At 43.4% G+C, this 24224-nt stretch overlaps 1 protein-coding gene across 3 annotated transcripts in view; it reads left to right on the top strand.

Annotated features, from left to right (window-relative positions):
- The first annotated feature begins 1446 nt into the window (after positions 1 to 1446).
- The window catches only part of chm (lysine acetyltransferase chameau), a 147221-nt gene continuing 124443 nt past the window's right edge, over positions 1447 to 24224 (top strand). For all 3 annotated transcript variants that reach the window (XM_045753836.2, XM_045753834.2, XM_045753835.2), the window contains exons 1-2: positions 1447 to 1579; positions 10924 to 11069. In XM_045753836.2, coding sequence (XP_045609792.1) covers positions 1565 to 1579; positions 10924 to 11069 — 161 coding nt within the window. In that variant the 5' untranslated portion in view covers positions 1447 to 1564. The remainder of the gene's footprint in view (positions 1580 to 10923; positions 11070 to 24224) is intronic.

Here is a 24224-nt window from a genome sequence, read left to right as displayed (position 1 = left end):
TTCACTTGAACGTGTCCAGCGTAGGATGACTAAGTTAATTCCCCAAATTAGAAATCTTTCATATGAAGAAAGATTAACAAAGCTTAACTTGTATTCACCGGAAAGGCGAAGAATTAGGGGTGACATGATAGAGGTTTGCAAGTGGATGAATGGACATAACAAAGGGGATATTAATAGGGTATTAAAAGTATCAACACAAGGCAGAACACGAAACAATGGGTATAAATTGGATAAGTTTAGATTTAGGAAAGACTTGAGTAAATACTGGTTCGGTAACAGGGTTGTTGATTTGTGGAACCAATTTTCAAGATGGAAACTAGACATTTTCAAGAGGAAACTAGATTTATTCTCCAAGGAGTGGACCAACCGGGCTGTGGTGGGTATGTGGGCCTGCGGGCCGCTCCAAGCAACAGCCTAGTGGACCAAACTCTGACAAGTCAAGCCTGGCCTCGGGCCGGGCTTGGGGAGTAGTACTCCCAGAACCCCATCAACCAGGTATCAATTACCGCGTCCCTCGACTGGGGTCCCTCGATTGTTTCAAGCGTGGGTTGCACATGTATATGAGTGGGATTGGGTGGTTATAGATAGGAGCTGCCTCGTATGGGCCAATAGGCCTTCTGCGGTTACCTTCTGTTCTTATGTTCTTATTCTTGTACAGCCACTAGTACGCGTAGCGTTTCGGGCAGGTCCCTGGAATACGATCCCCGCCGCGAAGAATCGTTGTTACAACCAAGTACACATTTTACTGTTGAGTTAAACAGAGGATACAGTTAAGGATTTGCGCCCAGTAAATCCTCCCCGGCCAGGATACGAACCCATGACAAAGCGCTCGAGGAACGCCAGGCGAGTGTCTTACCACTACACCACGGAGACTGGTATTCAAATGAACGAATTCAAATGCCAACACATGCTTCTATTGCCTCTTTTTTTAATTTAAAATTATACTGGAAAATTCCACGATGAGGAAGTCGGTGAGCATAGTAGCTGCTATAATGACCAGAGTCATAGTAGTTATGGCTGACAATAGCTGGACAAGGGAGGACGGGTACTGTTCCCTCAGTACAACGCTCACGGATTCGAAAATTCAAATTTGTTCAGTTGTCTCGGCTTATATAAGCTTATAGGTAGTGCATGTAAATTGATAAATTATAATTATTATATTTTTCAAGTGATATCTCTATATTTTAAATTCAGGCATCATTTATATGAAGCTCGTTTTAAAACACTTTACATGTATTCTTATTGGAATCCTCTTATTGTTTACAAAAATGTTCAGAGATATTGGTTCAATCCATATTTTCTTGGTAACGCACGGTTATCAGAATTTAAAAACTATAGATAAGTGTACTTAAATCATTTTAAATATATTTTTTGTATTTATATATTGGAAATTTATGTAATTACAAAGTGAATTATTATAATTTGCTTACAAATTAAAGAGAGTGAGAGAGGAAGCGACGTGTCGTTATCCGGCACCAACCGACCCACACAACACATGAAATATGTATCCTAAATGAAAAACTTCTCCCAGCACATTTTATTTTAAGTTTTACTCTTGACGAACATGGCTAGGAAGAAGGTAAGACCACATGCTATTGGTAAAGTCTAAGTCTGATAGCACTGGTGCGCTTTAAATTATTGTTTTTGAAATTCAAGTTTGTTCCTCGCTTTTCATGTTTATTTCAATATCTGTAAGTAAGGATACAACTCTCTTTGTGTAAACTGTGGGTATTAGTAGGTGTCATTTTTAATGTTGGGAGTTTTTGTAGCTTAAGTTTCTTAAAATTCCCTTACTTAATTTGATTATAGTAGCTGGTGAGAGTGGTGATTAGACATTGCCTCAAATATACATTAGCCTTTAAAGAGCGGTTATCGTATGATGAATCACGGGTTAATGCGATTATCATCATATGATGATTTAGACTTATTCTCTGGGGTTTAAACATGTGCAAATAAGAATATAATATAATTAATATAATTCAGTGTGTGAATTAGTGTATTCTAATTTACTCTGGAAGCCAGAGCGTATTCATACACGTTAGGCTTTTATCGAGGGGCCCTCTCCCCCAGGGTCGAATTACTGACCCTTTCAGGATGCAACCCCACAACAAGCTGACTATCTCCTGAGTACCTACTTGCTGCAAGATGAACAGAAGCATTCACAGTCTCCGTGGTGTAGTGGTAAGACACTCGCCTGGCGTTCCGCGAGCGCTTTGTAATGGGTTCGTATCCTGGCCGGGGAGGATTTACTGGGCACAAATCCTTAACTGTAGCCTCTGTTTAACGCAATAGTAAAATGTGTACTTGGTTGTAACAACGATTCTTCGCGGCGGGGATCGTATTCCAGGGACCTGCCCGAAACGCTACGCTTGCTAGTGGCTGTACAAGAATGTAACAACTTGTATATATCTCAAAAAAAAAAAAATAAATAAAAAAAAAAAAATTAGGTGAAAGGAAATGTGCCCAACCATTTCTGTCATGGCTGGGATTCGAACCCGAAATTCTCGATTGTGTATTGAGGACGAACCCGACTGCACTACAGGGATCCTCTAATAACTATGTGCATGTACTGGAGTTTACCTTGACCCATGGAAAAAATCCTGCTATTGTTTTGTGGTTATGTGTAGTTATCATAAATGTTACTAGGCAAATGTGGTCATGGTCATTGTGCAAACTTGTCATAATTACATGACATTCATACCAATGATGTTCATATGGTTTTTACAACTCCATATATTTGTAATGAAGTGTACCAATGAAATATTAATTGTAGCCTATCAATTGTAATTATCAATTGAAAGGGAATTTGGATACTAAAGGATTAATACTACTTGGGTTAATGTGAATAATTAAAAGCCTTATCTAACTAGTAGGCTTCACATTCAGTTATTGGCATAGAACTCTTGGGTGGCTAGCCAGAGTTGTCGTCACGTGCTTATGGCATCCATGCGCATCTCGTGTCGCACCAAGTAGTTGCTGCTAATGTCTTCAGGTTGCCACAGAAGATCTGCCAGAAATATACATTGCAACTAATGCAAATAACATCCTAATGACAGATATTATGGGACACAAATTATTGTTAAATGATTATGAGAGGCTTATCCTGATTTGGGTGTTCGTACGCCTCTTAACCGGTTTGTTCTACTTGTGTTAAAAGACCCAGTAATAACAAATGAATTATTTAGGAAACTGGAAACAAGATACTCCTATAATGATGAGGATGCAGCAATAGAATTGCGTCAAAATGTCACAGGTTCACGAATATAGGCGGTACTGCTTATTGTGCATCCTCACAGGGGAGGATATAAATTCAGGATGGCATCTCCCTTCTCCACCGGTCTAGTGATGTCACTTGAAACTGGTTAAATTTTCGGTTCATTTATGAATAAAGGTAGGGAGGTGTTGATTTTATTTAGTATTTTATTTGATAATCATAGAGATTTTATTGATTCTAATGCTAGACTGGTGTTTTAAGTGATTACTGATATTTTATGGTGTATTTTCTGGTGACGTGGCAATCATTTCTCATTATTTTCTCTGGGAAAATGCCACAAGCCTAATATTATTGTCATGGATAAATAAAGTAATGTGGTAGTATGGGTTACTTTATTAATACAAGAACAACAGCATTATTAGCTGCATTTTATATTAAAGATTATTAAAGGATGTCGTTTTTTCCCAACACAGTTTCCCTCATGATCTATGCTCTCTACCATGCTATACACCCTTACCCATAATCTTCTCCTTCACCCGTGGTCTAGACTCACCCATGGTCTACTCACGCACCTGTGGTGCACACCCCTGAGATACGCCCTAACCAATGATTTAGACCCTCACCAATGGTCTACACTTTCACCCATGTTTACACCCTCATTCAGGTATAATACCAATCAGAGTTTTTGTATATAATGTGAATTATTCAACACTTATACTCTTGAGAACTAAACCACACACCAGAAGTTGGGGAGATGACAACGTTTAGGTCTGTCCTGGACCATTATCAAGTCGATTGGGATAATTAACATGATAATGGTCCAGGATGGACCAAAATGTCGTCGTCTCATCTTCTGGTTGTGGTTTAGTTCTCATATCTTCAAGCCACGTTATTGTGACTCATGATCTACTTGTACTCTTGTTAATAAATAGAAGCAAGTTAGGATCTGGGTAGTACAGTTGGGTTCATTCTTGACTCACAATTAAGAATTCCAGGCTCGAATCCCGGGCAGGACAGAAATGGTTGGGTGCATTTCCTATCACCTACTATCCTGTTCACTTAGCAGAAGTTAGCTTGTGATGTTGCATCCTTATGGTCAGTAATTCGACCTTGTGGGGGGGGGGGGGGACGTCGATATAAGCCTAGTGTGTATAAATAAGCTATGGCTACCTGTCTGTCCTTTGACACAATGAATTAGTATTATTATTATTATAAACAATGAAACATACAATGAGAACATAGGAGTCATGTATCACATACTTCAGTGTCAGCAAAGTCGACATTGTGTGTTGACAGATGCCAGATAACATGGCCATTGCGCAACCGTTACTCTTCCACCTATTAAAAAGGTACATATATTAATATATTTTTGTTTTTCAATATTTTCATACAAATTAATAATTCTTTAATGAAAAATAATTTTTGGGAATTGTTTTGTTTTTTGCACATAGGTAGACATGACTATTTTTCAGTAGTTGCATGTTAATGGCTTAGGTAAGGATTTTTATATTCTGTTAAGGATACAGCTTTGTTTGAGGTAATTTCCTAAGTGCAATTACCCAAGTGTAGATACAGGATGAGAGTTATGCTTGTGATGTCCTGTCTTCCCAGTATTCTTTGTAATACAGTGGAACCTTGGTTTTCGAATTCCCGTTTTCAAATTTTTTTTTGTTTTTCGAGCTCATTTTCTTTGAAAAATTCGACTCGGTACTTGAGGTTTGCCTCTGTGCAAACCTCCTAAATACTAACACCTCTGCTCCTTTCCTCTTCCTCACTATCTTCCATATGCCAACAAAAGTTCTCAATAAAGGTAAAATTATTAAAGATTATTAAAGGATGTCAGTTTTTCCCAACACAGTTGTGTTGGGAAAAGTACCAACACAGTGGTACTGTACCTCCTTTTACGAATTTAATCCTTTCCCAGAGACCAGTTGTTACTCGAAAATTCGTAACTCGAAATGAATTTTCCCATAAGAAATAATGTAAATTGAATTAATCTGTTCCACACTCCCAAAAATGTTAACTTTAAAATACATTTCATACATAATACACACACATATTTTGTACTATAGTATGTACAAGTTACATTTTACCATTATTGATGACTCTTGTTGGCGTATGAAAGATGGGGAGGAGGAAAGGTGTTACTGTTTGGAAGGCGAGTCCCCTTCCATTGTAACATCAAGCAGTGATGACTTCTTTGGGGTACTCTCTCTCCTACGTTTTGCAGGCATACTATACTTTGGTTGTGGCTCACTGCTTGCTGTCTTACTAAGAATCTGTCTAAAGACACTTGTTTTTCCCTACATTTTAACACTGGTGAAGTGAGACATCACATTGTCATTTAAAAGGTCAATGCAACGGCCTGCTATAGCTTTAGGCGAGTTTTTCAACAAAATTTTGCAGTTCTTCCCATACTTCACACATTTTCTTAATGAGGAAGGAACATTCTCAACTGCCTCTTCTCAAAACTAATTTCTTAGGTTGAACCTTACCGTTGACTTTCTTGGGACCAATGGCGTGATATATAATACAGGTAATTACTTTTATGTTCAAAAACAAAAAAGCACAAAAACAATTAAATTCTTTAAAAAGAATTCAAGCACGATCATCACTAAGTGGGGAGCTCTGGTAAACTGAGGCGGCGTTGCCTGTGCCACTAGGAACCACATGCTCAGTTGACCCATATGTGTATCAACAAAGTCGCAAGTCGAGGCAAAGGTTGTAAGTAGAGTCGAATTTTTCAATGAAATTAGGGTCGTAACTTGAAAAATTCGTAAGTAGGGGCATTCGTAAGTCGAGGTTCGACTGTACCTGAACATACTGTAGTACAAAATATATGTAGTAGTATGTATAAAATGTATTTTTAAGTTAATATTTTTGGGGGGTGGAACTGATTAATTTACATTATTTCTTATGGGAAAATTTGTTTTGGTTTTCAAATTGTCTGTTTTTGAACTGTGTCTGTGAATGAGTTAAATTTGAAAATGGAGGTACCACTGTATGAAGCTTTGAAATTACTGTACTGATAGTTTTGGCCTCCACCACCTTCTCACTTAACTTGTTTCAGGTGTTTACAACTCTGCAAAAGTAAACTTTCAATTTTTTTTTTTTTTTTGCCAGCTTTGTTTCTTTAATTTAAATCTATGCCCTCTTGTTCTTAAAGTTGCAGTTTTCAAGAATTATTCTTTGTCGATTTTGTCGATTTATGTTGCTAATTTGTATGGTAATGATCATATCGCCTCTTTTTTTTTTCCTTCTATCTTCTAGTTTTGGTATATTTAAAACCTCTAGCCTCTCCTTGTAACTTTTGTTTTACAGTTCCAGGAGCCACTTGGTTGCACTTATTTATTTTTATAACATATATTCTATATTTTTCTAGTTTACTAATATGCTTCTTGAGATATGGGCACAAAACAATCACTGCAAATTATAACTGGGGTCTTACAAAGGTCGAGAAGAACTTTAATATTTCGCCATCTATATTACCTTGCGGTTACATTGTGTTGATTCCGAGGGGTCAAGGTCCCCTCAACTGGGTCACTGACCAGGCCTCCTGGTTGCTTTGATCCACCAGGCCTCAAAATTGGTCTGAATTACCAGACCTCCTGGTTGGTCTGATCCACCAGGTTGTTGGGCACTGCTGCTTGCATCCTGATGTATGAATCACAGCCGGGTTGATCAGGCAACCCTTGGAGGTGTGTATCGAATTCTTTCTTGAACACTGTGAGGGGTATTTAATAGTGATCCTGAAGTTGGAAAGCATAGCATACACTTCTTGCACAATGATCTTTATGTGCTCCACAGGTGACAATTTTCTACCCAGTACCACGCCTAGATCTCTATCAGAATTCTTTAAAGCTTTTTGACTTTATTTATAGGTTGTGTGTGGCATGTTATCTCCTATTCCACATTCGATAATGTGGCATTTATTCCCCCCAAAATTTATTTACCAGGTGTTGCTTCAATTATTTATTTTGTCCAGGTCTTCTTGAAGGGCATGACAATCATCTATATAGGTTTCTTATTTTCCCTAGTAGCTTGGCATCATCAGCAAAAATGTTATAATATTGGATTCCTTCCTGGTAGATTGTTTATATAGATAATGAACATTATTGGTACTAGAACACCCTGTGGTACTCCAATACTACCATTTCTCCAGTCTGATACATTGCCTATGAATATCACCCACATTTTTCTGTCAGCAAATTTGTTATCCATGTCAGAAGTCTTCCTGTCACTCCACCAGTATGTTCCAGTTTTCAGAACAACTTCTTATGTGGGACTCTGTCGAAAGGGTTTAAATATATGCAGTCAACATCTTTTTCCTGTAAAATCTCTGTAGCTCTATCATAGAAACTAGTAATTACCAAAGTTATTATCCAAGTGTAGTTACAGGATGAGAGTTACACTCTTGGTGTCCTATCTTCCCAGTACTCTTGTCATATGATGCTTTGGAACTATTGATGGTTTCGGCCTCCACCACCACCACCTCATTTAACTCATTCCAACAGTCTGTCATTCATTTGTAAAGTGAACTTTCTAATGTTTTTTCGGTAACTTTGTTTCCTTAGTTTGAACCTATGTCCTCTTGCTCAAGAGGTTGCAATTTTTAGCACTTCTTTGTTACTTCTGTAAATTCATGTTACTATTTTGTATGTAGTGGATCTTTCACCTCTTTTCTTCTATCTTCTAGCTTTTGTTATATTTAAACCTGTTATTTCTCCTTGTATCTCTTGTTTTTCAGTTCTGGAAACTGTTTAGTTGCATATTTTTGCAACAAAATCTTTGCACTTTTCTAGGTGCAAAGATTTAGTTTCTAGTTTATTGATGTGCTTTTTGAGATATGGGCACCATTCAACTACTGCATATTCCAATTTTGGTCTCACAAAGGTTGTGAACATTTTCTTTTAATATTTCACTATCCATGTACAGTATTTAAGTGTTTCTAAAGTTGGAAAGCATAGCATATGCTTTCCAACTTTATCCTCTTCCTTGTATTTAATTTGTCTGAATTTATCCTCTTCCTTGTATGAATTTGTATGAATTTATTCCCTTGTTTGAACAACAAAAGCCTTGCCAAACCCCGAAGGAAAAGAAGAGGGTGTCACAAGCTTCAACAGAGAGGAAGGGACTTGAGAGGAAGGGACTGATGGGCCTAACTGCACATTGATATGAACCCTAGGGCAGCTGCATTTTGTCAGTAGCTTGTGAAGATCTCTATAAATATTTCCTGCATGACTCTTGGTTGGCCTTTATGATGGACCCTGCCTCTATTGAGTTTGGGTCTTCTTCTCCCATATTGGATGTGTTATTTTGGGTGTGTCCTGGCTAGTAGACAATCCTTTTCTTTTCCTTTGGGGCTTGGCGAGGCTTTTGTTGTTCCCAAACACTCGAGTGGCATGATATGGTGACCGTGTTTCAGATGTTTTGGGCAGCCCTTCTTTTGTGCCACTCAATGACTGCCTGTTTGCACTCCCACTCTTTTCTTGGATGTGGGCTTGGTGCAGCTTCATGCTCAAATGCCTTTGCTGTCGGTAACCCTCGTGACAGAGAACTTTCAGGCTTACTCACATTAGGCTTTGGTTGTGCAGTTTTTGGTCTTCATGGAACTTCCCTGAGTGGCTCCACAAGAACATTGAGGTATTCAGCTCTGGGCCCTAGTGCGGAGGCTTTGGCATCATTGGAGGCTTTCCCAAGCTGTAAGCATCCATGCTCCAGGAGGCACTGGCCACGTTCTACACTGCTGGCCTCGCATGTCAACAGGCTGAGTTGGCCCAGTCTTTGGATTTGGCTTGGGCCCCAGCCCTTTTGTCCACCTTTCCCTTTTTGTCTCTTTCCAGAAGATGATGTAGGTCAGTTTTTGTCCTCTGTGGCCGCATCTTGTTGGCCGACATTGTACTTCTTTGTTCCCGTGATTTTTGTTCTTGTTCCTGGAGGCAGTCAGTAGGGCTGGTGTTCTGCAGGCTATTGGTTGAGATAGGCTCTAGGTGGAGCCAGATTACAGGTCAAATGTGCCTCCAGGGACCAGTTTGTCTTCTGCTGATTGGCATTGTGTTCATGCTTATCAGAGAGCTCCTGCTTGTTGTAATTCACACTAGCCTTTTTACGGTTCGCCCCTTTGAAGGGGCAGTGGAGGAGCTGCTGTTGCTTGTTGCTTGGCATCAATACCTTCTTGGTGCCATTTTGTAAGGCGTCTCACTCATTTTCACCTCAGACCTATTCATTCACCACTTGGGCCTGATATGTCCTTAGTACTCATTTTCGGTTTTCTTTCTTCTCAGTTTACTGTGTCCTCTTCGGTCTTTGATTCTTATTCTAAAGTTCTTTCCCTGTTGGCACCTAACTCTGGTTGTAGGGTTGGAAAGCTTCATGCTCTACTCCAGAGGCATGGTTTTTGTTTGTTTGGCCCTGGTGGGTGTTAAATTTGCAGCTGTGTCCTTGTTTTCCGGCAAAGAATGAGTTGGCAGGTTTTCAATGGGGTCCTTTGGTGTTGGATGCTTGGTTGGTTAGGCCAGAGGTGCATCATGTGGAGTGCCTGGTAGTGGCTCTCTGTAGCTACCTTCATGCCACCGATTCTGCTGCAGTGAATACTTTGTGGGTTGATCCTGTTTCCTTAGTTCCCTGTTATAAGGCTTATGTCTTTCAGGTTGTCCAATGTCTTAAAGTCTAGCTAGTTTGCAGTCTACCTTCATGTCTATGATGTTCGTAAACATGCCGCTCTTGAGGCTGTTGTTGCTAATATGTTCTGGGCTGATAATGGGGTGCGAAGGTTTTGGCAGTCTAACAGGGTTCGGTGGCCAGGTACTTAGTTGAGCCTGTGTTGCATCATGTTGTGTTTCTCGACCTCAAGTCTCTCCTTCAATGTGATTGCCTACGATTTCTCATCCTCAAGTGGCAAGTCCATTTTTCTTCTCTGTGGGTAGTTAGCTTCAGGGAGCCACCCCTCAGAAAACCAACATTGAATATAATGAAATGTCTTTCCTGGGTGAACCCTGGTAGCTCCCTAACCTTCATACCTTCCCTTCCAGGTCATCTTTTTTTTTACGTGTTCGCATCTGCTTCAGAACTGATGGCATTGGCCTCTGGACAGCGAGAGCCCTGGTCCCCCCCCCCTTTCCCCTCAATGTGTGGGAGGGGTGGGGCGAACGAGCACAAGCTTGTTTCGAGAGATTCAACTGCTTGTTTACATTGTTGGGGAAGTTTGTTTGGCGAGTTGTGAGGTTTCAGTCTCTTTGAACCCAACAGTGATCTGTATTGGTTCCCTGATTTCCTTGTTGCCTTCTCTGGTGAGATGGCTGAGTGTCACCTGCTCCCTGGGCCTTTTGTGAGGTGGGGTCAAGTTCTGGTGCTGGTCCCCAGTAGGCCAAACAGAACTGATTTGATTACAGAACCCCAGTAGGCTGATATGATCTAGTTGTTGGGAATCACCTCAATGGCTCCCAACTTCAGCGAGCCTCAGGGTTAAATGGGAAAGAGGCATTTCCTTACATTCAACACTAATTTATTATATTATATGAAGTACAGTATCACAAGTTTAAAGTACGTACTGTACTGTACATTATAATATACTTAATTGGCTAAAGATATTCTATTATTTGACGGAATAGCTATTATGTGAAGATCAGTATTTTCTTGGTTAGAAGGTAACTCATAATTTATTGTGCATGTTTCCTGATGCAAAATAAAATAATTATTTTTTTCTCAAGATTCGCAGTACAAGTTCAGAATCGGCTAGTTCAACAAGTGGCTCCTCATCATCATCATCAACCTCATCATCCTCTTCATCATCATCGTCATCATCTGACTCATCATCATCTTCAGATACTGATCAGTCTTCTGCAGTCTCAACGAGGTAGGTGGGGAGATGTGAGGAATATTTAAGTAAATACCAAATGTAAGCACTATACAGATATTTTGCATTATGTGTACAGATTTTGCCATTTTTTGTGTGTGTGTTAATTTTCTCCTAGGTTTTCTCCTTTTGTACTGTACATACTGTACCTGTAAATGTACAGCTGTTGTAAATGTGTCAAGTTTTACTTCACACTTTAGCATTCCATTCCGATGACACTAAAACATCTTCCATCTTAAAATTCCCGAAAATAAATATATATATATATATATATATGTATGTTGTACCTAGTAGCCAGAACGTCGTACTCGGCCTGCTATGCAAGTCCCGATTTGCCTAATAAGCCAAGTTTTCCTGAATTAATATATTTTCTCAAATTTTTTTCTTATGAAATGATAAAGCTGCCCATTTCATTATGTATGAGGTCATTTTTTTTTATTGGGAGTTAAAATTAACGTAGATACAGTATATGACCGAACCTAACCAACCCTACCTAACCTAACATATCTTTATAGGTTATGTTAGGTTAGGTAGCCGGAAAAGTTAGGTTAGGTTAGGTAGGTTAGGTAGTCGAAAAACAATTAATTCATGAAAACTCGGCTTATTAGGCAAATCGGGCCTTGCATAGTAAGCTGAGAAGTGCATTCTGGCTACAAGGTATATATATATACATATATATATATATATATACATTATATATATATATATATATATATATATATATATATATATATACATACATATATATACATACATATATATATATATATATATATATATATATATATATGTCGTACCTAATAGCCAGAACGCACTTCTATGCCTACTATTCAAGGCCCGATTTGCCTAATAAGCCAAGTTTTCATAAATTAATATATTTTCTCTAATTTTTTTCTTATGAAATGATAAAGCTACCCATTTCATTATGTATGAGGTCAATTTTTTTTTATTGGAGTTAAAAATAACGTAGATATATGACCGAACCTAACCAACCCTACCTAACCTAACCTAACCTATCTTTATAGGTTAGGTTAGGTTAGGTAGCCGAAAAAGTTAGGTTAGGTTAGGTTAGGTAGGTTAGGTAGTCGAAAAACAATTAATTCATGAAAACTTGGCTTATTAGGCAAATCGGGCCTTGAATAGTAGGCATAGAAGTGCGTTCTGGCTATTAGGTACGACATATATATATATATATATATATAATATTGTTATCTTTTTTCTGGGGAGCCCCATCGGCTCCCTGGAGCTATCCAGGCTGAATGGATATGTATATCTTTCTGGAATCGGTCAATGCATGGAGTTCTTGCCTACTGGGGACCATGAGCCAGAACCTGGCGTCCTCTAGAGAGACACGAGGAGCAATGGCCTATAACGACCCCCCTGTGGTAGGGAGCATTCTATGTCTGCCATCGACTGGGACAGGCACCCAGAAAGGTAGGCACCCCAAGTTGGTTTCCCACCTGTGTGCTTCGTCTTGGTGACAGTATGAAGTTTCCTGGCGGTCCTTCTGGTTCTTCCTATCACTGCATAGGTATTCTTCAGTCTCTGATAGGGTTGTTCTGTCCTTTCTCTCTTGGTTGTTCCAGGACCGTCATCTTATGCCGAATACTGTCACCTCGTATTGTGCGGCGCTGGCGGAGCCGCTTCTGCTTGCTTTTGTTGTTGATGTTACTTCTTTCCTGTTCCACAAGCTGTCTCGGGCGTTGTTTCACTTCCAGCCTGCTTATGCGCCTCCTGAGCCGTCCTGGTCTTTGGACTGGGTGCTCTCATTTCTCTCTTCTCCTCGGTTTGTTGTGGCCCCTTCTGTTTGGGATTGTTTTTCTAAAGCTCTTTTTCCTGTTGGCATTGGCCTCTGTAGGTCAGGTCGGGGAGCTTCATGCTCTCCTCCGGCGCAGGGGTTTCTGCTCCTTCGGTCCTGGTGGTCGTTTTGTTCGGTTGCAGCCGTCTCCTTCTTTTCTGGTGAAGAATGAAATGGCTGCATTTCGGAGGGGGCCTTGGGTTGTTGATGCTTGGCTGGTCATGCCGGGGGTGCATCATGTGTTGTGTCCGGTTGCTGCTCTCCGCCGTTATTTGCGCGCCACGGCTTCGGTAGCCGGGGATGTGTTTTGGGTTGACCCGGTTTCCCTTCTTCCCTGTTCTCGGGCTCGGGTCTCTCAGGTTCTCCGCAGGGTTATTAAGTCTAGCCAGCCTGCGGTTTATTCCCGAGCCCACAACAGCGTAAGTTTGCTGCTCTGGCTGCCGTCTTTGGCAACATGTCTTGGGTTGACATTCGGGCGCAGGGTTTTTGGAAGACGAACAGGGTCCTGGTTGCTCGCTACCTGGTGAATGTTCCAGGACCAGGTAGGGCCTGCGTTGCCTTGGGTCGGCGGTTGCAGCCAGTTGTCTTGACTTCGTGTTGAGGAGTGAGGACGAACTGCCTCCCGGGTAAGTCTCTGTTTTTCCTTATCTTTGGGTAGTTAGCTCTAGGGAGCCAATGGGACTCCCCCCAGAAAACCAGCGTTGAATGTAATGAAACGCCATATTCTGGGCGAGTCCCGGAGGCTCCCCGGCATCCCTCCCTCCCTCCGTTCGACGGTATTTTTTGTGTTTTTGGACATCCAGCCTAAGAACTGTAGGTTGGGTCGCCAGCGGGTGGGTCTGGGGCTCCCCCTTTCCCCTCCCAGGGAGGGGAGGGATTGTGCAGACGGCGGCACGGCGACATGATGACGTCATGCTAGTTTGCTAATTTTTGTTTGGGGAGTTCTGTCCACCTGTTCGGCTTTTGGTTGCAATACTTTTACCAGAATAGGGGTTTGTTTTGGGGTGCCTACCTTTCTGGGTGCCTGTCCCAGTCGATGGCAGACATAGAATGCTCCTAACCACAGGGAGGGGGGGGGGGGGGTGGATAGGCCATTGCTCCTCGTGCCTCTCTAGAGGAGGCCAGGTTCTGGCTCGTGGTCCCCGTTAGGCAAGAACTCCATGCATTGACTGATGCCAGAAAGATATACATGTCCATTCAGCCTGGATAGCTCCGGGAAGCCTCCGGGACTCACCCAGAAAATGGCATTTCATTACATTCAACGCTGGTTTTTTGGAGCACAGTGTTATATGTTGTTATCAGTATGTTATTACTGTATGTCAGTATATCAATATGTTATCAGGGAACATACCAAAGTACAGTATCAGTGGACCTTCCAGATATCATTTCAGCCAACTATCTGTCTCAAGATGATAATAGCTAATAAGAATTTTGAGTTGAGAAATGTGAAATATATGAAGAATGTTGAAATGTTCATAAAAATTTGTATGTTCAGCACCATCATGCAAATTCTATTATCAAATCAGATTTTATTTTGCATCTGTGCTCTAGCAAATTTATTTTCTAACATTTTGACACCAAATTTATAGTAATTCAGTAACACTAAAACTGAGATAAAATTGAGAGTATAAACAGTTTAAAAGTTACTGATTAGGACCATGAGATGTGGGAAACATTGATGGTCAGGAGCTCACTGACGGGTTGCAGCATTAAAAATGCTAGTACAGTATACAAAATGCATGGTGACTTCATAAGAATTTTTTTGAACTATGTTTTATGTAAATTTACATAAAATATGTAGTGTTTTAGCAGTAAATTTATTAAATAATATTTTTACACCTATTGTGTGTTGTTTTAAGTATTTTAGGCTGCAGTAATACAAATTTTTCATGTGGGATACAGCTTATTCAATTTGTAAAGGTTTTGTGTTTAATTTGAATATGCAGATATTAAACATCTGCATATTCAAATTAAATTGAATATGCAGATGTTTATATGAACTCATGTTTGTACTAAACATGAGTTCATTTGTTTCATCTTGTGGCAGAAATTACATAAAATAGTTTTTAAAATTTTCTTGTCTGCTCCTTGCATTAAAATTGAACACTGGTGGTAATCATAACTCATGTTTAGACAAATTGTGATAATATTAATACCTATCTGTTGACCAAACCACACAACAGAAGACGAGGAGACGACGACGTTTCGGTCCATCCTGGACCATTATCACAGTCGACTTGAAAATGGTCCAGGACAGACAGAAACGTTGTCATCTCTTCACTTTTCAACATTTTTCAGCCACGTTATTGTGACTGCTCATCTGCAATACTTATTTTATATCAGGCAAAGAGTGACTAACTTTTATAATGCTTAAATATATGCATTTTTTCAAAATGTATCTTTTCTGTGGAAAGCCCCTTCGGCTCCCCAGAGCTATACCTGGCTGATGTGTATGTATTAGACCATGGCAACAGTCAATTGATGGAGTTCTAGTCCTACCGGGGACCAGCGCCAGAACCTGGCCCCCTCAGATTAGACACCAGGAGCAATGACCTATAGACACCCTCATATAATTGGAAGCAGTCTATGTCTGCCATCTACTAGATCAGGCACCCAGAAAGGTAAGAATTCTAAAACAAACTACAGCTGGTTAAAAATTGCAAACTGAAAGTCGAACAACCAAGCTGAACTCCCCAATCGAAAACAAGCATGACGTCACCACAGTCGCCCTGCCGCTGTCTGTGCAACTTCCCCTCCCAGGAGAGGGAAGGATGGGGTCTCAGACCTCACACACTGGCTATCCAACTCCAGTTCACAGTCTGATTATTAAAAATGTGAAAAAACGCCGACTGGAGGGAGAGAGGGAGGGCAGTCGCTTCCCGGGTTTTCATATCCCTCCTCTCTGTATGAGTTTGATATGAGTTCGACTCCTCCCTGGGTTCGGTTCTGGGTTTTCTTGGGTTACTAGGTTCCCTCCTTCCGGAGGTTTTCTGCTTCCTGTATCCCGCCAAGGGAGGTGCGGGAGACCGTTGCGGCTTACCTCCTGCGAGACCCGAATATACCTTGATAGTGGATCCTTATTCTTTTGAGTTTGGTTCCTCTTTTCCTTACTTGGTGCGCTACGAGGTGCTGGTGTTTTCCCGGCTGGAGGACTGCCCTTTCTTTTCATTGGAGGTGTGGCATGCATTCTGTCGGACCCGCATGCTTGAGGGGTGGGAATTGACTACGGTCATTCAGATTTACCTGGGGGGCGAGTTTGAGCACCTCACTGCGTGCTTCCTCGCCCCTGTACTTCATCATGATATTGGCCATGTGCAGGTTCCCTCCCTTTCGGTGTCCCTGGTGGCCGAGGGTTTGCACGCCTGTGGGCATTTGGCTTCGGTCTTCTGCTTTTTTTCCCTGCTGAAGCTGTCTTCGGACTGGCACGAGGAGGATGTGGAGGAGCTAGGTTCTGGGCCTGCATCTGGTGCCTAACAAAACTCATTGTTTTGACTAACAGAACCCAATGTATAATAGTCAACAAAACAAAATCCAGTCAATTAACCATGAAGAGCTCAGTCCCTCAGGGTACTGTGCTTGCTTCAGTACTTTTTCTTATCCTCATATTGGACATAGACAAGGACACAATCTATAGTACTGTATCTTCCTTTGCAGATGACACTAGGAATTTTATGAGAGTAGACAACATAGAGGACACTGCAAACCTCCAATCAGATGTAAATCAGGTCTTTCTATGGGTTACAGAAAATAATATGGTGTTTAACGAAGGTAAGTTCCAGCTCATGCGCTATGTAAAAAATTAAATGTAAAAATGGAAAAGCATACAAAATGCAGTTAAATCATAATATAGAATGAAAAGGCTGTATGTAAAGGATTTGGGTGTACTCATGTTGAAAGACCTTGCCTTTAAAGAACACAATAAAATAGCTGTCACAACTGCAAGAAAGATGACAGGTTGGATAACAAGAACCTTTCACACTAGAGCTGCTATACCGATGATGATACTTTTCAAGATGCTAGTACTCTCTTGAGTGGAATACTGTTGCACAATGACAGCCCCTTTCAAAGCTAGAGAAATTGCTGACCTGGAGAGCGTGCAGAGATCCTTCACTGCTAGAAGCCACTCGGTAAAACATCTAAACTACTGGGACCGACTAAAGAGCCTAAATCTGTATTCTCTTGAGTGCAGGTGGGAAAGATACATGATAATTTACATGTGGAAAATAGAGGGATTGGTCCCAAACCTGCACACAGAAATAACACCACATGAAACCAAAAGGCATGGCTGGATGTGCAGAATACCCCCATTGAAGAGCAGAGGTGCAATAGGTACTCTGAGAGAGAACTATCAACATCAGAGGCCCGAGACTGTTCAACATGCTTCCATTACCCATAAGGGGCATAACTGGACGACCCCTCATTGTTCAAGAGAAAACTTGATAAGCACTTACAAAGGATACCTGATCAACCAGACTGTGATTCATGTGTCAGGCTGCGAGCAGCCACATCCAACAGCCTGGTTGACCAGTCTAGCAACAAGGACGCCTGGTCAAGGACTGGGCTGTGGGGACGCTAAGCCCCGAAATCATCTCAAGGCAAGGTAGGTGTACTTGCCTCGGCGGCTCAAGTGTCGACTGCCTTGTTGAAGTTGTTTGCGCCGATTCTGAAGGAAGCGGTGTCTGTTCTTTGCTTCACGTCTCGTGTGCAGGCAGGTGGTGCTCGTCCACTCTTTGGAATTCGCTTGGGCCCTAGCTCTTAGATTTTCATCCCTTTTCTGGGGGGAGCCCCTTCGGCTCCCCAGAGCTATCCAAGCTGATAGGCACTGTATACAGTATTATTAAACTTTGGCATCAGTGTGAATGGAGTTCTAGGCCTACCGGGGACCACGAGTCAGCACTTGCCCCACCCCCCCCTTTAGAGACGCACAAGGAGCAATAGCCTATAGAAATGCACATGTGTTTGGAGCATTCTATATCTGCCATCGACTGGGCCATGTATCCAGAAAGGTAAGCGTCTCAAAACAAACCTCTATTCTGGTTAAAACGACTACTGAAAGCTAAAGAGTAGACAGAACTCCCCAATTGAAAAACGAGCAAACGAGCATGACGTCACACTTGCCGTGCAGCTTGTCTGCTTAGGTCCCCCCCCCCCTCCCCGGGAGGGGGAAGGGGGAGAGCCCCAGACCCATCGCGCCAGTTATCCACCTGTCAGTTCTCGGCTGATGTGTTTGAGGCTCGGTCGTGTGGCTCTAGCTCCTAATTCTGCATTGTGCTGTGCCTTGTGTCCAGTTCTACTCTTACGGTGGCGTGCAAGCTGGGAGCAATATTCACAGGGACTCAGGCTGCATGTGCTTAGGGTTCCCTTCCCTGAGTGCCCTGTAAGTACTGCCCTTGGGGCTTAGGGTTATCTTCCACAAGTCACCTTGGGTTCTACCTCTGTTGGTCTTTTGTTGCTTGGTGATTGACCACCCTGGGAGTGTTGGGGGGTTTCCTCCTTCCCTTGGTTACCTTGGGATAAGTGGTAGTTTTGCACTGGTAGGGGTGTGGGGTACTGAGCTGCTAGTTTTCACCTATTACAGCGGCCGGCTCTGTTCCTCCTGGGTACGTTGTCCTTTTGCGGGGTTTTTATCTTTATTTTTGTGTCTTCCTGGTGAGGGGGTCTGCACTTGTTCCCCTACCCCAAGTTATATCAGGGTCTTGACCTCCTGTGTTAGTTGGTACCCCCTATTTGGCCACCGTGAGTGGACACTTCCCCGGGGTGTTCAGTTTTAGAAGTTTGTTTGGTAGACTTGGGTGCCAGTTAGCAGTACCCCACATGGACTTACCCTTAGCAATAACAGTCTAAGGGCCCTGGGAAACCCCGCGGGGGCACAAGGGGCTCACTTAGATGCAACCCCTGGGTCCCCTCTTGCCTTGTGCCAGTTTGAGGGTTGCTCTGTTCCATTGTCTCAGGGTGACATTCATTGTGTTTGCCTCTGTCGTGCTGCCTGTTGGGTTGATGATACCTTCAACCCAGAGACCTGTGAGCATTGTTGCTTGTTCATGACTCAATTCACCCAATTTACTGATGACATTATTCAGGTGCAGGTGGCTCGGGCGTTGCATGCTAGTTATGGGTTGCTGCAACATGCCAGGTTGATTGCTACCCCGGATGCCCCGCGGCTGCTCCGCTTTGCTTATAGGGACCCAGACTTAGGGATGTTGGTCGCTTTGGCCTTGGTTCAGTCCGTACCCCCTTGTTCTTCCCCTGCTGTAGTTCATTCTGTTCCCGCCCTCCCCCCCCTCCTCCCTTGTTTCCGGCTCCAAAGTATTTGAGGACTTTGGGGTCGGGGCGGGGTTTAGAGGATTATGAGGATTATGGCAACGGGACGCCTGGTGTTATTCTTCAGCTATGTCTTTCTCTGTTTGGGCCCCGTTTGGATTATGTAGTTCAGTTTTGGTCGCCGTACTATAAAATGGATGTGAGTTCACTAGAATGCGTCCAGCGTAGGATGACAAAGCTGGTCCCCCAAATTAGAAACCTGTCATAATAAAGACAGATTGATGGAGCTTAACCTGCATTCCCTGGGAAAGTTGAAGAATCGGGGGTGACATAGTTGTGCGAGTCGATGAATGGACATAACAAAGGGGATATTAATATTATTGGGTGGGTGGATATGAATAGGAGCTGCCTCGTATGGGCCAATAGGCCTTCTGCAGTTACCATCATTCTTATGTTCGTATGTTCTTATGAGACTCGAGCAGTTTCGGGGGTTGCCCCCTTTCCAGGATGGCGATGGAGGCATTCGAATCCGTTCTTCCAGCCGTGGTGACGGGGGTCTGTCCAGTGGGCCTCCTTCCTTTTTGCTTTTCCGGCTGCCCCAGCTTTATCTTGTGAGGCCAGGGCTTTGGAGGATGACTCATCCCCGGGGCCTGATGTGGATGTTCCCGGGGTTGGGGGAGGAGCTGACTTTTGAGGCCTTGGGCTCCGCTGGGCCCCGCCTGGGTTTTCCAACCCTCTGAGCGGGGCTTTTTGTTATAAAGAGTGGGGTTTTCCTTTCCCCCCTCTGCGTATGAATTAGATTTGGGTTCAGCCCCTCCGCAGGTTCGGTTCTGTATCCCTTTGGGTCCGTCTTTCCACAGGTTATTGGCTTCCCGCGTCTCGCCTACTACTGTACTGAGGTATGGGCGGTCATTGTGGCTTACCTCCTACGTGACTCGGAATGTGCCTTTATAATGGATCCGTTATCATTCAGATTTGGGTCTTTGTCTCCATACTGGGTTCGTTACGAGGTTCCAGATTCGTCCTGGCTTGCGGACTGCCTGTTGTTGGATGCTTGGAGTACTTTCTATCATACTTTTCTATGGTTTCCCTTCTTCCCTGTTCCAGGGCGCAGATCTCCCATGTTATCTGCAGGATTATTCGGTCCAGCCAGCCTGTGGTCTATCCCCGTGCCCACGACATTCGTAAGTTCGGAGCGTTGGCGGCTGTTTTTGGTAATGAGTCTTGGGCTGACATTCGGGCATGGAGCTTTTGAAGGTTGAACAGGGTCCTGGCCGCTCGGTACCACGTTCATGTTCCTGGCCCTTCTCAGGAGTGTGTAGCCTTGGGTTGCAGGTTGCAGCCAGTTGTCACAACTTCGAGTTGAGGAGGGAGTGGAGACCGCCTCCTGAGTAAGTGCCTCTTGTCCTTTATCTTTGGTTAAGTAGTTCCGGGGAGCCGAAGAGTCTCTCCACAGAAAACCAGCGTTGAATGTAATGAAATGCTATTTTCTGGGTGAGACCCGGAAGCTCTCGGCATCCCTCCCTCCCTCCGGTCTGAGGTTTTTTCGTGCTTTTGATATGCAGCCTCTGAACTGGGGTGGGTAGCTGCTGCAGGAGGTCTGTGACCTCCTTTTCCCCTTCCCAGGGAGAGGGGAGTTGCACAGACAGCGGTGCGGCAGCTGTGGTGACGTCATGCTTGCTTGCTTGGTTTCAGTTGGAGGAGTTCTGTGTTGCTAGTCCGGCTTTCAGTTTACAATTTTTAACCAGCTGTAGTTTGTTTTGAAATTGCCTACCTTTCTGGGTGCCTGACCTGGTAGATGGCAGACAAAGACGGCTTCCAATTACACAGGGTTGTCTTTAGGCCATTGCTCTTCATACCACTCTTGAGGGGACCAGGTTCTGGCGCTGGTCCTCAGCAGGCCTAGACCACCATTGATTAACTGTTGCCATGGTCTAATATATACACATCAGCCCAGTATAGCTTCAGGGAACCTCCAGGTCTCGCCCAGAAAATGGCGTTTCATTACATTCAACGCTAGTTTCTTCACTATGTGAACCATGCAGATGCCTGTGTTGTTTCATTTACTTTCTGGAGGTTTCTTTGGTGACAGTTATCATAATATCCCTATGCTCCCTGTGCATCTTTGAGGGATGTGGGAGGCCAGGTTCTGGCTCTGGTTCCCGGTAGGCTATTCAGAACTCCTAAGGCCTTTCCTATTCTGAAGGCTGAACTATTCAGAAAGGCTGATGTGGCCCGGATGTGTGGAGCTACCTCAGCGAGCTAACTTCTGGGAGTCACAGTTCAGTCCTTGCAAAAAGTACAGTTTGATTAAAAATTTTCTGGGGTAAGCCCCTTGTGGTTCCCAGATGTTACATGGTGAAATGCTTACCATCTACAGAGTCACATCAGTCATAGGGTTCTAAAGGCCTGCTGCGGACTGGAGCCAGATCCCAACCACCTCACAGAGAGCACTGACATTTATTTTCACCAACTCACCAGGGAAGGTAACCAAATAGTCAGTGAGTTAAAACATACTACTGCTTTATTTAAGAGAGACTGAAGTCTCAAAATCAGTAAAAAAAATAATCTGCCAACATGTAAATAAAAGATTGAATTCTCTCGGAACTGCGTGAGCTCATTTTCCTCACTTCCCCCCCCCCACTCGTTTAGGAAAAGGGGAAGATGGTTTTTCCTCCTGCCGGTACCCGAGCCCCCAGTTCTAGTGCTGGTTTAGAGATTACCAGGTTACTGCTCTTCCATACTGGCTCTGGTGTTCTGCTATTCAACCAAGTGGTTGAATAGCAGAGCAGAATGTCCTCTTGTTCTTGATGTTGCAGTTTTCAAAAATTCTTCTTTGTCAATTTTATCGATTCCTTTTACTATTTTGTAAGTAGAGATAATATCACTTCTTTTCCTTTCTTCTAGCTTTGGTGTATTTAACACTTTTAACCTCTCTTCATAGCTCTTATTTTGTCATTTTCGATTGGTTGCCCCCACAACTGCTTCGTTTGCATTAGAGACCCGGAATTGGAGGCATTTGTGACCTCCACTTTGGCTCTGTCTGTACCTCATCTTCATTTCCTCTTTCTTCTGATCCTCTCTTTTTTGCTTCCAGCCCCCAAAGCACATGAGGGTTTTGGAGTTGAGGTAGGGTTTAGCTCAGGATGTGGTTTGGTCAGGTCAGGGGGTTGCCCCTTCCAATTCTGGTGCAAAAGCAGTTGAGCCAGCTGGTCTCACCAAGGTTTCTGAGTCTTCTTTCAGGCAGTCTCCTCCTTCAAAGCCTCTCCCTTGGACTCCAATTTTTCTATCCCAAGAAGCAAAGACACTGTCTCTGCCCCGGGGCCCTCAAGTGCAACTTGCAGGGCTTGGGGAAGTCTGATACAGACTCGGATCCCGTTCATCTCTATATGGTTCCTGGTTCCCTCCGAGGAGGGCAGCCTTTTACAGCAAGGAGGGGGTTTTCATATCGCTCTCTCCCTGTATGAGTAAGACTCGGATGCAGCTTCCTCCTGGGATTTGATTCTGCATGCCTTTGGGTCCATCACAGTCATCTGTCTGGAGCTTTCCTACTTCTCTGATCCCTCCTTTAGCAGCTTGGGAAGCGCTGTTCACGTACTTTCTACAAAACCCAGATCAGGCCTTAATGATGGACCCTTCCCCCTTTCAAGTTTAGGTCTTCTTCACCTTCTTGGTTTGCATTATGAGGTTCCGGAGTCTTCCTAGCTGGCAGACAGTCCTTTCTTCTAGCTTGGTGCTTGGCATGGCTTTTGTCGTACCCACACGCTGGAGCTATATTAGGTGTCAACCGTGTTACAGGTGTTTCTGAGGGGGCTCTTGTTTTGCGGCCCTCAATGACTGCCTGTTTCCCTTGCTCTTTCTCAGGACATGGATCGTGTGCAGTCCATGCCCAGTTCCCTTGATGTTGGCAGCACTTGTGGTTAACCTTTGGGCCCATCTGCATTTTGGGGTCTGTCGTGCATTTCCTGGCTCTTCTGGAGCCAGGAAATTAATGGCTCCAGGATGACGCTGAAGCACCTGGTGGGGGCTGCATGTGGAGGTCACTGCTTCTGCTGTGGTGCGTCCGCTGAGTTTCCCAAGCTGCATGCTCCCATGCTCCGGAATGTGGTGGCCATTTCTAAAGGCCTTCCTCGGTGGTGGCAGATATGAATAAATTTCTAAAAATCTTTATCATAAATGCAGCTATTCCCTGCGCCTCTGGTGCCTGGTAGGCCAATAGAACTCCATGACTGATGGACCTGGTAGTATAGCACACTTATCAGAGATAGTAGCTTCAGGGATCTACAGGAACTCACCCAAAATTTACCATTTCATTACATTTTACATTGGTGTTTCAGAAATGAGAAATCAGAGGATAAACTCTGTCAACAGATTTTTCTGGATACAGTACTTGTCAAATCTGCAATTTTGGGTCTGGAATTTCAGGATACAGTACTACTTCATATATATTTATTTATTATTTACTTTATAAATAAACAAACAAATTTGAAATTGTTATGGTAGTTTATTATTTTATGCCCCATTTCTGGGGGGAGCCCCGTCGGCTCCCCGGAGCTTTACCGGCTGATATGCTAATGTCAGACTTTGGCATCAGTCATGTGTATGGAGTTCTAGGGCCTACCGGGGACCACGAGCCAGAACCTGGCCCCCTCAGAGAGGCAAGGGGAGCAATGGCCTATAGAAACCCCCGTGTGGTTGGAAGCATTCTATGTCTGCCATCGACCGGGTCAAGCATCCAGAAAGGTAAGCATTCCAAAACAAACCCCTATTCTGGTGAAAATTGCTACCTAAGCCGAACTAGTGAATAGAACTCTTCAACAGAAAACACGGAAACTAGTATGACGTCATACGTCACCGCGCCGCTGTCTGCGCAGCTCCCCCCTCCCCGGGAGGGGGAAGGGGGAGCCCCAGACCTCCCACGCCGGCTATCCACCCATCAGTTCTTCGGCTGATGCTATAGGCAATGGTTATGTGCTCCGGCTCCAGTGGTTGTTTCAGCACTGTACCTAGAGTGTGGTGTCTGTTTTCTAGGTGGTGCGTGAGCCGGGTGTGATTCTTCAGTACTCGGGCTGCATGCGCCTAGGGTTCCCTTCCCT

The sequence above is a fragment of the Procambarus clarkii genome, chromosome 33 (assembly GCF_040958095.1).
Source record: "Procambarus clarkii isolate CNS0578487 chromosome 33, FALCON_Pclarkii_2.0, whole genome shotgun sequence".
NCBI classification, from domain to species: domain Eukaryota; kingdom Metazoa; phylum Arthropoda; class Malacostraca; order Decapoda; family Cambaridae; genus Procambarus; species Procambarus clarkii.
Note: the sequence above shows the minus strand (reverse complement) of the source record. Positions and strands in the feature narration are given on the sequence as shown.